General features: G+C 41.9%; 1 protein-coding gene across 8 annotated transcripts in view; it reads left to right on the forward strand.

The window, feature by feature from the left end:
* The window catches only part of cdk17 (cyclin-dependent kinase 17), a 227635-nt gene that overhangs the window by 129733 nt on the left and 83108 nt on the right, over window positions 1-14794 (forward strand). For all 8 annotated transcript variants that reach the window (XM_043713291.1, XM_043713285.1, XM_043713286.1 and 5 more), the window contains one exon: window positions 5703-5836. In XM_043713291.1, coding sequence (XP_043569226.1) covers window positions 5703-5836 — 134 coding nt within the window. The remainder of the gene's footprint in view (window positions 1-5702; window positions 5837-14794) is intronic.

The raw sequence follows: 14794 nt of genomic DNA on the forward strand, positions 1-14794 counted from the left end.
AAATTGCCCGTAGTGTTAGGTGCATCAGTCAAAGGGAAATGGGTCTCGGTGGGTTACTCTTTGGAGGGTCGGTGTGGACTGGTTGGACCGAAGGGCCTGTTTCCACACTGTAGGGAATCTAGGTTTATCCAATGATCATTTAAATGCCCTTAAACTTGGCGAGTCTACTACTGTTGCAAGTAGTGTATTCCACACCCCTACTACTCTGAGTAATGAAACTATCTCTGACATCTATCCTGTGTCTATTTAAAGCTATGTCCCCTCATGCAAGCCATCACCATACGAGGGAAAAGATTCTCACTGTCCACCCTATCTGATTATCTTTTCTGTCTCAATTAAGTCACCTCTCAACCTTCTTCTCTTAACGAAAACAACTTCAAGTCGCTCAGTCTTTCCTCATAAGACCTTCCCTCCATACCAGACAACATCCTAGTAAATCTCCTCTGAACGCTTTCCAAAGCTTCTACATGCTTCCTATAATGCAGTAACCAGAACTGTACGCAATATTCCAAGTCCGGCCACACCAGAGTTTTGTACAGCTGCAGCATGTCCTCGTGGCTCCAAACGCAATTCCTCTACTATTAAAAGCTAACACACCATATGCCTTCTTAACAACCCTATCAACCTAGGGATCAACTCTCAGGGATCTGTGTACATGGACACCGAGATCTCTCTGCTCATCCACACTACCAAGACTCTTTCCATTAGTCCAGTACTTTTTATTCCTGTTGCTCCTTCCAAAATAAATTGCCTCATATTTTTATGCATTAAACTCCATTTGCCACCTCTCAGCCCAGCTCTGCAGCTTATCTACGTCCCTCTATAACCTGCAATATCCTTCAGCACTACCCACAACTCGACCAACCTTAGTGTCATCTGCAAATTTACTAACCCATCCTACTACGCCCTCATCTAGGTCACTTATAAAAATGACAAACAGCAGCCAACCCTAAAATAATCCTTGTGGTACACCACTGGTAACTGAACTCCCAGGATGAACATTTCCCATGAACCACCACCCTCTTTCTTCTTACAGCTAGCCAACTTCTGATTCAAATCGCTAAATCACCCTCAATCCCATGCCTCCATATTTTGTGCAATAGCCTGCCATGGAGAACCTTATCAAACGCCTTACTGAAATCCGTGTACACCACATCAATGGCTTTACCCTCAATAAGAACTCTAAGTTTGTGAGGCACGACCTACCCTTCACAAAACCATGTTGACTATCCCTAATTAGCATATTCCTCTCTAGATTGTTATAAATCCTATCTCTTATAACCTTTTCTGACAAACCTTGACCCACAAATGAAGTAAGACTCGCTGGTCTGTAATTACCAGGGTTATCTCTACTTTCCTTCTTGAACAAGGGGACAACATTTGCTATCTTCCAGTCTTCTGACACTATTCCTGTAATGACAAGAGATTAATTGAGCTATATAAGATGCTAACGGAGAAAGGAAAGAATGTTTCCTCATGGGGCAATTCAGAATAAGAAGTCATGGTTTTAGAATAAATGAGTAGCAGATTTAAAACAGATGATAAATGGTTAGCAAGAGCAGGCAGGAAAATGGAGTTGAGGCCGAGAGGAGATCAGCCATGATAATTCTATTGCTCTGCTGTTGGTCAAAACTCCTAACCCTGAGCATTGGATTGTTAGCTGGAAGCCTGAGATGGCACATAAAGAGGCAGGGATAGCCACCCCTAATATTTCAACAGACCTTACACGTTATAGATGACTGAATAATTATGACCAGAACCCCTCCTATCTAACAAATTTGGTTGAGGTTATTTAGGAGGTGACCAAGTGTGGAGTTGAAGGTGGTGCAGTTGATGTCATTTATATCGATTTCATAAAGAACTTCACAAGATCCCACGTCAAAGACTGATTAAGAAAGTAAAAGCACATGGTTCGATGGTACCTTGGCAAGTTGGATCTAAAATTGGCTTAGTAGCAGAGACAGAGTTGTGATAGTAGACTATTGGTGTGACTGGAGGCTAGTGTCCAGAGGCATACCACACAGATTAGTGCTGTGTCCCTATTGTTTGTGAAATAAATAAATAATTTAGCTTAAATTAGGTGGTGGGTGGGAGATGAAAAGACATCTGTTAAGTTTGCAGGTGAGGTTGTTTGGTGTGTGTGTCCTAGAAATGTTTGCTGAAACACTGCAGGTTGGCAATCTGTGTTGTTCCCTGAAACGCTCTGCAAGTTGGTATCCCAGAGATGTTCCCTGAAATGCTCCCTCCTGGCGGAGATTTTTCTGCACATCCATCTACTGTGTCCATTGTTCTCGATGTGGTCTCCTCTACATCAGGAGCAGTTGTGGAGCAGTTCAGGGAACATCTCTTGGACATGCACCAAACAACCCCATCACCCTGTGGCTGACCACCTCAAGTCCCCCTCCCACTCCCCTAAGAACATGCAAGTCCTGGGCTACCTCCAGAGCCAAATCCAAGCCACCCAACAACTGGAAGAAGAACACCTCATCTTCTGACTTGGGACCCTTCAACCACACAGCTTCAACATTGACTTCAATAGTTTCCAAATTTCCCCTCCCCTCCCACTTCATACCAGATCCCAACTTGGCACCATCCTCTTGAACTGTTCTACCTATCCGTCTTCCTTCTCACCCATCCACTCCACCTTCCCCTCTGACCTGTCACTATTACCTCCTCACCTGCATCCATCTATCACATTCTCAGCTACCTTTGCCCCCAGCCCCTCCAAATTCCTGATGAAGAGCTTATGTCCGAATGTCGACACTTCCTACTCCTTGATGCTGCCTGACCTTCTGTGCTTTTCCAGAGCCACACCTGACTACAACACAATGCAGATTTCTCTCAACTCAAGTGTTATACTGTGGATGAAGCTAAGCAATCCCACAACTAAATGACCTGAGCAAAGCACTACAATCCAGTCATGAATCGTGATAGAGAACAATGTGAGGAGGCTGTAATCCACAGTGATGACGGAACTCAGCATGCCTCTGCCAAATGCCAGGCTGAAATATTTACTATCACCGTCAATCATAAGTGCCATCTCGGCAGCCTCCTGACATCTTAATAGGTGCCAGTCATCTGCCAATTCAGTCTGCTCCACAAGTGGAACAGCTGAGATCACTGAATATATCTAAGATCCTGACAAAATTCTGGCTGCATACTTTGAGCTCTAGAACTAGCTTTGTCCCAAGCCAAGCAGTTCCAGGGCAACTGCAACAATAGAAAATTTGTCAGTATAGTCTCAATCATCAGCAAAATGATTTAAAGTGTTCACAGTGCTGTCAAGGAATGCTTAGTCACCAGTAACCTGCTCAATAATGCTCAGTTTGGGTTCTGCCAGGACTGTTGAGTACAGCCTTTATCCAAAAAAGGATGAAGGCTGAATCCCAGAGTTGAGGGAGATGATTCCCCTAATGTACAGAGTGTGATATTAAGGAGACCAAATAGAATTGATATCATGACTTGAAGTGGGAGCAATCCTTAGGTTATTAGCTTTCAGTCTGTGTAATCTTAATTTCCATCTCCCCATGGTGCTTCTCATAATCCTCAATTAATTTTAGACTTATAGTTGTCAAAAATAACAACTTTTTGTTTGTTCTCAATTTATTCATAGAACTTTTCATTCTATCCCCTTTTAACCTCATGGAGTATATTTATCTGTGCTTCGACTGTCTTGTTTTAAGATTTCTTGCTCCTGATCCATCTACCTGTTTTCTAACATCTATCCATTTTTATTTAGTTGGGGGTCCTTTCTTAACCCTGTAAATCTTTATTCCCTTTCTTGAACAAAGGAATAATATTTGCCACCCTCCAATCATCTGGTACTACTCCAATGGGCAGTGAAGACGCAAAGATCATTGCCAAAGGTGCAGCAATCTCTTCCCTTGCTTCCCGTAGTAACCTTGGTATATCCCGCAGGGGACTTACCTATCCTCGTGTGTTTCAAAATTTCTCGCACGTTCTCCTTCTGAACATCAACCTATTCGAGCATATCAGCCTGTTTCATGGTATTCTCACAAACGACAAGGTCCCTCTCACTAGTGAATACTGAAGTAAAGTACTCATTAAGGATCTCCCCTACCACTTCTGACTCCAGGCAGAATTTCCCTCAGTATCCCTGTTCGGACTTACCCTCATTCTGGCCATCCTCTTGTTCCTTCCATAAGTGTAAAATGCCTTGGGCTTTTCCATAATACTACCCACCAACGCTTTTTCATGCCCCCTTCTAGTTCTTCTAAATCCATTCTTCGGTTCCTTTCTGGCTACCTTGTAACCCTCTAAATCCCTGTCTGATCCTTGCTTTCTCAACTTTAAGTAAGTTTCTTTCTTCCTCTTGACTAGATGTTCCACATCTCTTGTCATTCAAAGTTCCTTCATCCTACCATCCCTTCCTTGCCTGAGTAGGACAAAACTATTCAGAACTCTCAGCAAGTCCTCCTTAAACAACCTCCACATTTCTGTCATGCATTTCTCTGAGAGTATCTGGTCCCAATTTATATTCCCCAGTTTCTGCTTGATAACATTATAATTCCTTCTCCCCCAATTAAATACTTTTCCATACTGTCTGCTCCAATCCCTCTCCATGACTGTAGTAAAGGCCAAGGAGTTGTGGTATTTCTCACTTCCAACCATGATTCATGGACAAACTCTCCTCAACGACATCCCTTTCTTCAGCTGTTATACTATCTCTGATTAGCAATGCTACTCTTTTGACCTGGCGCTACTTTTACGTTTGTCATTTTTAAAAATTTTACAGGGAATCCAATAATTGTATAATTATTTCCTAATTTTTCTTTGCTCCCTGCTTCATTTTATACTTCCCTGAATTAAAATGGGCAATTCAGTTTTGGCCTGTTGAAGATGCTTTATTTTCACAACATTGCCATTGATGGTCAGCTGTAAAGGCTCTAAATTCCTGGATCCTCTCCATCTCTCTGTCTGTTTTTTCTTCCTTTACAATAGTTCTTAAAGCTTACCTCTGACCAAATGTTTAGCCACCTGCTGTAATATTTCCAAAATGACCAAGTGTCTAACTTTGCTTCAAAATTTAGGACGTCATTAGATATAAGCTAAGTTGTTGGGCTAAAAACATACTGATTTCGGAAGTAGTTTTTGTATTTAATTGAAATTAATTACTGAAGTAATTTCCTGCCACTATAATGGAAAACAGCATATATAATTGTCATAATTAGTTTGTGTTTATTTCTGGAGGAATCAAACAAAATATTGTTTGAATTATAAAAGAAATCCTGGTTGAACTGCCTTTATCTTGTCTACATGCTATTGTTATTTTTATTCTGGTCGTACTGAATTAGAACAGATACCCAGAAAATATATTCCATGTAGTCTGCAATTGTGACAGCGTTGAAAAATAAATTATTAGTTGTTGAATTATTTATTTTGTTGTAAATTAGTTATTACAACAAAGTTGATTGCGTCAAACTTTGACCAGCTTTTTGCACAAAAAAATTGTACCAACTTTACAGATAACATAATTTTCCACCAGTAAAACAAACCAAATAGTAGTTGAAAATGAAATAAAAGTTAGGAATTATAGGTTGTGATGAAGTACAATAACATAGCATTGTGTCAGAATGTTGTTATATTTCATAATTTCTTTTTCTGCATATTTTTATATAATATTTCTACTCTCAGGTTTCAAGAAACTGTGGCTGATTTGTCTTTCTGCCCTTACTGTTCAGATATAGTCCATGAGAATTTGAAAATAGGTTCAGATGGTGAGAGTGACCAAGCTTCTGGAACGTCATCTGATGAGGTACAGTCACCTACCCGTGTTCGTATGAGGAACCACTTACACAGGAGAATCTCGGTGGAGGTAGGTTTTGTATAACAATTTACGAAATGCAGTTGTCTTAAATTTACCATTTGATTATGTGCTCAACTCTACATTAGGAAACTAGACAGTTGTGTGTGGATCTAAGTAGAATAGGCCTTCAATATGCAATAATATCAGTAGAATATCTGTACAAGTGTAAATCTTTTATTTCATGCACATCATTAACATCTTAACTTTTAGTTATGCGTGATCTTAAACTGCAGTTTTGCTCGTGCTGCAACTGATTTAATAAAAAGGAAAATACAATTAACAAATAATCACAGTTTATTGAGCTACCAATTAAATGCCTTCAAAGTTGAGAAAAATATCTAAAGCAGCAAAATGAATAAGTGGAACTATCATGGAGAAATCACTCTCTTCATTTGGAAGCTACCATTTACAAATTAATAGTTAGTACAAAGCTCACCAAGAAAATCTGTAATATTTATGTCTCAGATTTTAGATACTATTTTTCTTTCTTGTCCAAGTAAGTATGGAGCTAAAAATTGCATTCAACAAACATACAAGATCCTGAGGGGTCTTGACAGAATGGATGCAGAAAGGATGTTTCCAGTTGTGGGAGCATTTTCAACTGGAGTAATGGTTTAAAAATGAAGGGTTGCCTCTTTAAGACCGAGGTAAGAATTGTTTCATCGAATCTTTGGAACTCTGTTCCTCAGAAGGTGGTGGAAACAGGCCTGTGAGTATTTTTAAGGTAGCAATAAATAGATCCCTGATAAACAGGGCGTGGAATGTTATCAGGAGTAGGTAGATATGTGGAATACTCTGATCTTATTGAATGGCTAAACAAAGTTCCACAACCTTAGGGAAAGGCTCTGAATTCTATGCTCAACTTTTAGTGTAGTGCAAGAAATTGCTTTGAAAAGAGCTAAGAGCAGCAAGGAGGGGACATGAAAGGTCCTTAGTTGGTAGGATTAGGGAAAACCCTAAGGCTTTCTATAGGTATGTCAGGAATAAAAGAATGACTAGGGTAGGAATAGGTCCAGTCAAGGATAGTAGTGGGAAGTTGCGTGTGGAGGCTGAAGAGATTGGGGAGACACTGAATGAATACTTTTCGTCAGTATTCAATCAGGAACAGGACATTATTGTCAATGTGAATACTGAGTCACAATTAAGTAGAATGGAAGGCTTTGAGGTATGTAGAGAAGAGGTGTTGGAAATTCTGGAAAGGGTGAAAATAGATAAGTCCCCTGGGCCTGATGGCATTTATCCTAGGATTCTCTGAGAAGCAAGGGAGGAGATTGCAGAGCCATTGGCCTTGATTTTTATGTCCTAGTTGTCTACAGGAGTAGTGCCAGAAGATTGGAGGCTACCAAATGTGGTTCCCTTGTTCAAGAAGGGGAATAGGGATAACCCTAGTTAACTATACGATAACTATAGGCCAGTGAGTCTCACTTCTGTTGTGGGCAAAACCTTAGAGAGAATTGTAAGGGATAGGATTTATGAACATCTGGATAGGAACAATGTGATCAAGGATAGTCAGCATGTCCTCCTGGGAGCAGATACGGCGGAGGCGGAGGAATTGGGAATACGGGATGGCATTTTTGCAAGAGGTAGGGTGGGAGGAGGTGTAGTCCAGGTAGCTGTGGGTGTCGGTCGGTTTGTAGTAGATGTCCGTGTTGATTTGGTCGCCTGAGATAGAAATAGAAAGGTCGAGGAAGGGGAGGGAGGAATCTGAGACTGTCCAGGTGAATTTGAGGTCGGGGTGGAAGGTGTTGGTGAAGTGGATGAACTGTTCAAATGATACCATTAGGCCCTCAGCTGCCCTTGGAGGCTGTCCTATCCTCAACACCCCACCAATTTCTATATTGTCCATGAATTTCTTTATCATACCCTGAGTATTTAAGTTTAAGCCATTACTGTTCACCACAAACAGCAAGAGCCCCAACATCAAGCCCTGCAGAACCTCATTGGAAACAGATTTCCAGTCAGAGAAATATCTCCATCATCACCCATTATTTCATGCCTCTAAGCCAACTTTGGAGCCAATATGTCACATTGCCTTGGATTTCATGGGCTCTTACATTCATATAATGAAAGAGAAACAAAGCTAACATTTTGAATCCATTATGATTGAAGATAAGTCATACTGGACACTAACTCTTTCTCTACAGATGTTCTTTACTCAGCGAGTCGTGAGTTCATGGAATGCGCTGCCTGTGGGAGTGGCAGAGTCAGAATCATTGGCGAACTTTAAGTGGCAATTGGATAGGTACATGGATGGGTGCTTAAGCTAGGACAAATGTTCGGCACAACATCGTGGGCCGAAGGGCCTGTTCTGTGCTGTATTGTTCTATGTTCTCTATGTTCAGTAGCAGTGGTGGACTCTCCCTCTTTATGGGCATTTAAACGGGCATTGGATAGGCATATGGAGGATAGTGGGCTAGTGTAGGTTAGGTGGGCTTGGATCGGCGCAACATCGAGGGCCAAAGGGCCTGTACTGCGCTGTATTCTTCTATGTTCTATGTTCTATGTTCTAAAATAGCTTCTACATACAGATCCTGGAATTTTCATTTGGACCATGGGATTTTTCACATTGCAAACATGCAGTAAAAGTATGTATTGTCACAATCAATTAGAAAAGTCATCTGAGAATAGACAGAATTAGAAAAATAGAAAATCAAAAATTAAATATCTCACTTTTAACAATATGCTACACATTTTAGTAGTTATGTAGAAATTTTGAGGCAAAGTTGTTTGACCTTATTTTAGTTTGTATAGCTGAGCAGATCTGAGTACACTTGCCATCTTGCTCAGGGTCAGTTGGCCAGGATCACCTCAAATCACTACTTATTCAGGTGCTGATCATCAAAAAGAATCATAGAGATGTGCAGCCCGGAAACAGATCCTTCGATTCAACTCGTCCATGCCAATCAGACATCCTAAATTAATCTAGTCCCATTTGCCTGTACTTGGCCCATATCTCTCTCAACACTTCCTATTCATACATCCATCCAGATGCTTTTTAAATGTTGTAATTGTAGCAGCCTCCACCACTGGCAGATCATTTTATACACGCACCACCCTCTGTGTGAAAAAGTTTCCCCTTAGATTCCCTTTTAAATTTATCCCCTTCACCCGAGTACTTGGCCCATATCTCTCTCAACACTTCCTATTCATACATCCATCCAGATGCTTTTTAAATGTTGTAATTGTACCAGCCTCCACCACTGGCAGATCATTTCATACACGCACCACCCTCTGTGTGAAAAGGTTTCCCCTTAGATTCCCTTTTAAATTTATCCCCTTCACCCGAAATCTATGCCCTCTAGTTTGGGACACTCCCACCCCAGCAAAAAGATCTTGTCCATCTACTCTATCCATGTCCCTCATGATTTTATAAACCTCTATAAGGTCACACCTCAGCCTCCGATACTCCAGGGAAACTGCCCTAGACTACAGCTCAAACTCTCCAACCGTGGCAACATCCTTGTAAATTTTTCCGAACCCTATCAAGTTTCATAAAATCCTTCTGAACAGGGGGAGACCAAAATTGCACACAATATTCCAAAAATGGTCTAACCAATGTCCTATACAGCCGCAATGTGATCTCCTAATTCCTATACTTGACACTGTTACCAATAAAGGAAAGCAAACGGAACACCACCGTCACTACCCTATCTACCTGCGACTCCACTTTCAAGGAGTTTGAACCTGCACACCAAGGTCTCTTTGTTCAGCAACACTCCCCATGACCTTACCATTAAGTGTATAAGACCTGCCCTGTTTTGCCTTTCCAAAATGCAGCACCTCACATTTATTTAAACTAAACTCCATCTGCCACTCCTCGGCCTATTGGCCCATTTGTTCAAGATGCCGTTGTACTCCGAGGTAACCTCTTTCACTGTCCACTACACCTCCAATTTTGGTGTCATCTGCAAACTTGCAACTACAACCTCCTATGATCACATCGAAATCATTTGTATAAATGACGAAAAGCAGTGAAACAAGCACCAATCTTTGTGGCACACCACTGGTCACAGGCCTCCAGTCTGAAAAGCAACCCTCCACCACCAACCTCTGTCTTTTACCTTCAAGCCAGTTCTGTATCCAATGGCAAGTTCTCCCTGTATTCCACGTGATCTAACCTGACTAACTGGTCTACCATAATGAACCTTGTCCCACGCCTTACTGAAGTCCATATCGATCACGTCCACCGATTTGCCGCCATCAATTTTTTTTTGTTACTTCTTCAAAAAACTCAATCAAGTTCGTGAGACACAATTTCCCAAGCAGAACGCCATATTGACTGTCCCAAATTAGTGCTTGCCTTTCCAAGTACATGTAAATCCTGTACCTCAAATTTCCCTCCAACAATTTGTCCACTACCGATATCAGGCTCAGCGGTCATAGTATCCTGACTTTTCCTTATCACCTTTCTTAAATAGTGGCACCACGTTAGCCAACCTCCACTCTTCTGGCACCTCACCTGTGACTATTGATGATCTAAATATCTCAACAAGGGGCCCAGCAATCACTTTGCTAGCTTTCCACAGGGCTCGAGGGTACAGCTGATCAGGGATGATTTATCCACCTTTATGCTTTTTTTCAGCGATCAGGCACCTCTGTCTCTGTAATGTGGACATTTTTCAAGCTGTTACCATCTACTTCTTCACATTCTGTGTATCTTCCATGTCCTTGTCCACAGTAAACACTGATGCAATATACTCGTTTTGTATCTCCCCCAACTCCTGCAGTTCCACACATAGGCTTGTGGGGCCCTATTCTCTCCCGAGTTACTCTTTTAACCTTATGTGTTTATAAAATCGCTTTGAATTCCCCTTAACCCTATTGCCAAAGCTACCTCATGTCCCCTTTTTGCCCTCTTGATTTCCTTCTTAAGTTTACTCCTACTGCCTTTATACTCCTGTCAGGATTCACTCCATCTCTGCTGTCTATACCTGACATATGCTTCCTTCTTTTTCTTGATCAAAACGTCAATTTCTCTAGTCATCTGGCATTCCCTGCACCAACCAACCTTGCAGTCTCTGAATATACTGTCTCTGGACTCTCATCTCATTTTTGAAGGCTTCCTATTATCCAGTTGCCCCTTTACCTGTGAACATGCGGCCCCATTGAACTTTTGAAAGTTCTTGCCTAATACTGTCAAAATTGGCCTTCCTCCAATTCGAACTTTAGCCTTCAATCCAGTCTAACCTTGTCCATCATTATTTAAAAACTAATAGAATTATGGTCGCTGGCCCCAAAGTGCTCCCCCACTGACACCTCAACCACCTGCCATGTCTTATTTCCCAAGAGTAGGTCAAGTATTGCACCTAGGTGAAAACAATGGCTGCAGATGCTGGAAACCAGCTTCTGGATTAGTGGTGCTGAAAAAGCACAGCAGTTCAGGCAGCATCCGAGGAGCAGGAAAATCGACGTTTCAGGCAAAAGCCCTTCATCAGGAATACAGACCTTCTCATCCACATACTGAATCAGTAAATTTTCTTGTACACGCTTAATAAATTCTCTCCATCTAAACTCTCAAAAACTCTGGCAGTCATCGTCTATGTTTGGAAAGTTAAAATCCCCTATTATTCTTAATAATAGGGGATTTTAAACCACCCTAATTCTTAAACCACCCCATTATTCTTACAGAAAATTGAGATCTTGCAAATTTGTTTCTCAATTTACCTCAGACTATTGGGGGTCTGTAGTACAATCCCAATAAGGTGCTCATCCTTTTCTTATTTCTCCGTTGACCACCATGCCGGCTGAAAGACCACCATATCGGGTGTAAAGAAATTCAGCATATGATTGAACAGAGAGCTTTACAGCACTTTCGGCCCTTGATGTTACGCCGACCTGTAAAACCAATCTGATGCCCACCTAATCTGCACTATTTTATATGTCTATCCAGTGACCATTTAAATGCCCTTAAAGCTGATGAGTCTACTACTGTTGTAGGCAGTGCGGTCTACGCCCCTACTACTCTGAGTAAAGAAACTACCTCTGACATCTGTCCTATATCTATCACCCCACAACTTAAAGCTCTGCCCCCTCATGCTAGCCATCACCATCTGAGGAAAAGAGCTCTCACTGTCCACCCTATCTAACCTTCTGATTATCTTAACTTGGTTTCTTTAGCAATTGACGCTGGTAGAAAAAAAAGAATGTATGTGTTCAATTGTCTGCACGTCAATTATCCTTATTAACAATTTTCTACTTTAACCATTTGTTCATATTTGAATTAATTGGGGCGGCACAGTGGCTCAGTGGTGAGCACTGCTGCCTTACAGCCCAAGGGTCCTAGCCTCGGGCGACTGACTGTGGGAGTTTGCACATCCTTCCTGTGTCTGCATGGGTTTCCTCTGGGTGCTCCGGTTTCCTCCCACAGTCTAAAGATCAGGTCAGGTGAATTGGCCATGCTAAATTGTCCATAGTGTTAGGTGCATTACTCAGAAGGAAATGAGTCTGGGTGGGTTACTCTTCGGAGGGTCGGTGTGGACTGATTGGGCCGAAGGGCCTATTTCCACACTGTAGGGAATCTAATCTAAAAGCTGTGGAATTGCTCATGCTAAGAGTTCAGAAGAAGAGTCCTTGCTGCCCTCATGTGGTTAATTTTAGTTTAAACTGCAGGATTGAGTTATTAGTCATGGTTGTTCCTTCCGTGAAACAGATCATGCAGGAGATGGAGTTAGTTATCAGAATAAAAGATGGTTACAAGTGATAGAAGCCATGGCCTACCTGAATTCATCCATCCGTCAGCTTCCCTGTCCCCATTTATAGAATCCTCTGAAATTTTTTAATGAGTTCAGGACCCTCATTTTGGCAACTCTATCTGGTACTTACCAGTAACCTGTCACTGAAGCTAAATTTGGCTTCCACCAAGACCATTTGACTCTTGACCTTAATGCCCCTTCAGAGCAAAAATTTGATGAGAGAGCTGAATACTAGAGATGATGGGAACAATTGCCTTGACGTCAAAGCTACATTTGGCTTCGTGCATGCCATCAAAGTGCTTCAGTAAAATTGAAGTCAGTGGGAATTGGAAAATCTCTCCATAGTTAGTCATGTGTAGCCATTGGCAGCCAATCATTTCAACCCCAGAACATCACTGCAGGATTTCCTTAGGACCATGTTCAAGGCCTAATTATCGTACACCTGCTTCATCATCACTTCATCACCATAAACGCAAAACTCAGGACTTTCTAATTATTATGTTCAAAGCACCTTCAATACTGAAATAGTGGGCGGCACGGTGGCACAGTGGTTAGCACTGCTGCCTCACAGCGCCAGAGACCCGGGTTCAATTCCCGCCTCAGGCGACTGACTGTGTGGAGTTTGCACGTTCTCCCCGTGTCTGTGTGGGTTTCCTCCAGGTGCTCCGGTTTCCTCCCACAGTCCAAAGATGGGCAGGGTCAGGTGAATTGGCCATACTAAATTGCCTGTAGTGTTAGGTAAGGGGTAAATGTAGGGTTATGGGTGGGTTTCACTTCGGCGGGTCGGTGAGGACTTGTTGGGCCGAAGGGCCTGTTTCCACACTGTAATCTAATCTAATCTAAAAAAACGTTCATGCCTCCTTAAAAGTATTGAGGAAGGAGCTAAAATGACAAGCAACATTCGTGCTGCACAAATGCCACATAAAAGAGAATTTAACTGTCTCCTATTAATATGCAACAGTATTGCCATTGCTGAATTCCCCAATATCAACATTCTGGAAGTCACCATTGACCAAAAAGACAGAGTGGTTAAGGTGTTTTGCAAACCTGCCTTCTTTCCTCAGATCTTTGAGTATGGGAGGTACAATGTCATGTTGAGGTTGTACAAGATATTAGTGAGGCCTCTTTTGGAGTACTGTGTCTAGTTCTGGTTTCCCTGTTGTTGAAAAGATGTTACTCAGCTGGAGAGTGTTTAGAAAAGATTTACCAGGATGTTGCCAGGAATGGATGGTTTGAGTTATAAGGAGAGGCTGAACCTTTTACACTTGAGCAGAGAGAAGATTAACCTTATAGAGGTTTATAAAATTATGAGGGGTATAGATAAGTTAAATGGCAGATGTCTTTTCCGTAGGATGAGAGATTTAAAGACTAGAGGGCATTTTTTTTTTAAGGTGAGAGGAGAAAGATTTTAAAACAACATGAGGGGCAACGTTTTTACACAGAGAGTGGTTTATGGGTCGAATGAACTTCCAAAGGACATTGTTACAGTTACAATGTTTTAAAAGACACTTGGATAAGTACATGAATAAGAAATGTTTGGAGGGATGTGGGCCAAGCACGGGAATGTTTAGTTTGGGTCTATGATTGGCATGGATTTGTTGGACCCAAAGGATCTGTTTCCATGCTGTATAATTCTGACTCTTAAAGCTTAACTGGGCCAGTAATATAAATACTGTCACCAAAAAAGCAAGTCAGAGGCTAAGAAGTCTGCAGTGAGTAATTCCTCTCAAAGCCTGTCTACCACCTGCAAGCCTCAAGTCAGACACAATGGAATCCTCTCTGCTTTCCCAGATGAGTCCAGCTCCAACATGACTCAAGAAGCTTGATATCATCCAGGATATTGCAGCATTTATTTTGGCACTCTTTCCACACCCAAAATATTAGTCACTCTGTTGTGGTTCTGTTCGCCGAGCTGGAAGTTTTTGTTGCAAACGTTTCGTCCCCTGGCTAGGCGACATCATCAGTGCTTGGGAGCCTCCTGCGAAGCGCTTCTTTGATGTTTCCTCCGGTGTTTATTGTGGTCTGTCCCTGCCGCTTTCGGTTGTCAGTTTCAGCTGTCCGCTGTAGTGGTTGGTATATTGGGTCCAGGTCGATGTGTTTGTTGATGGAGTTTGTGGATGAATGCCATGCCTCTAGGAATTCCCTGGCTGTTCTCTGTCTGGCTTGCCCTATGATAGTAGTGTTGTCCCAGTCGAATTCATGTTGCTTGTTGCACGAGAGAAGAAGAAAAGGATAGCCAACTCCCATTCCTAGACGTGATGGTACAGAGAACACC

Source organism: Chiloscyllium plagiosum, chromosome 23 (assembly GCF_004010195.1).
Source record: "Chiloscyllium plagiosum isolate BGI_BamShark_2017 chromosome 23, ASM401019v2, whole genome shotgun sequence".
NCBI lineage: Eukaryota > Metazoa > Chordata > Chondrichthyes > Orectolobiformes > Hemiscylliidae > Chiloscyllium > Chiloscyllium plagiosum.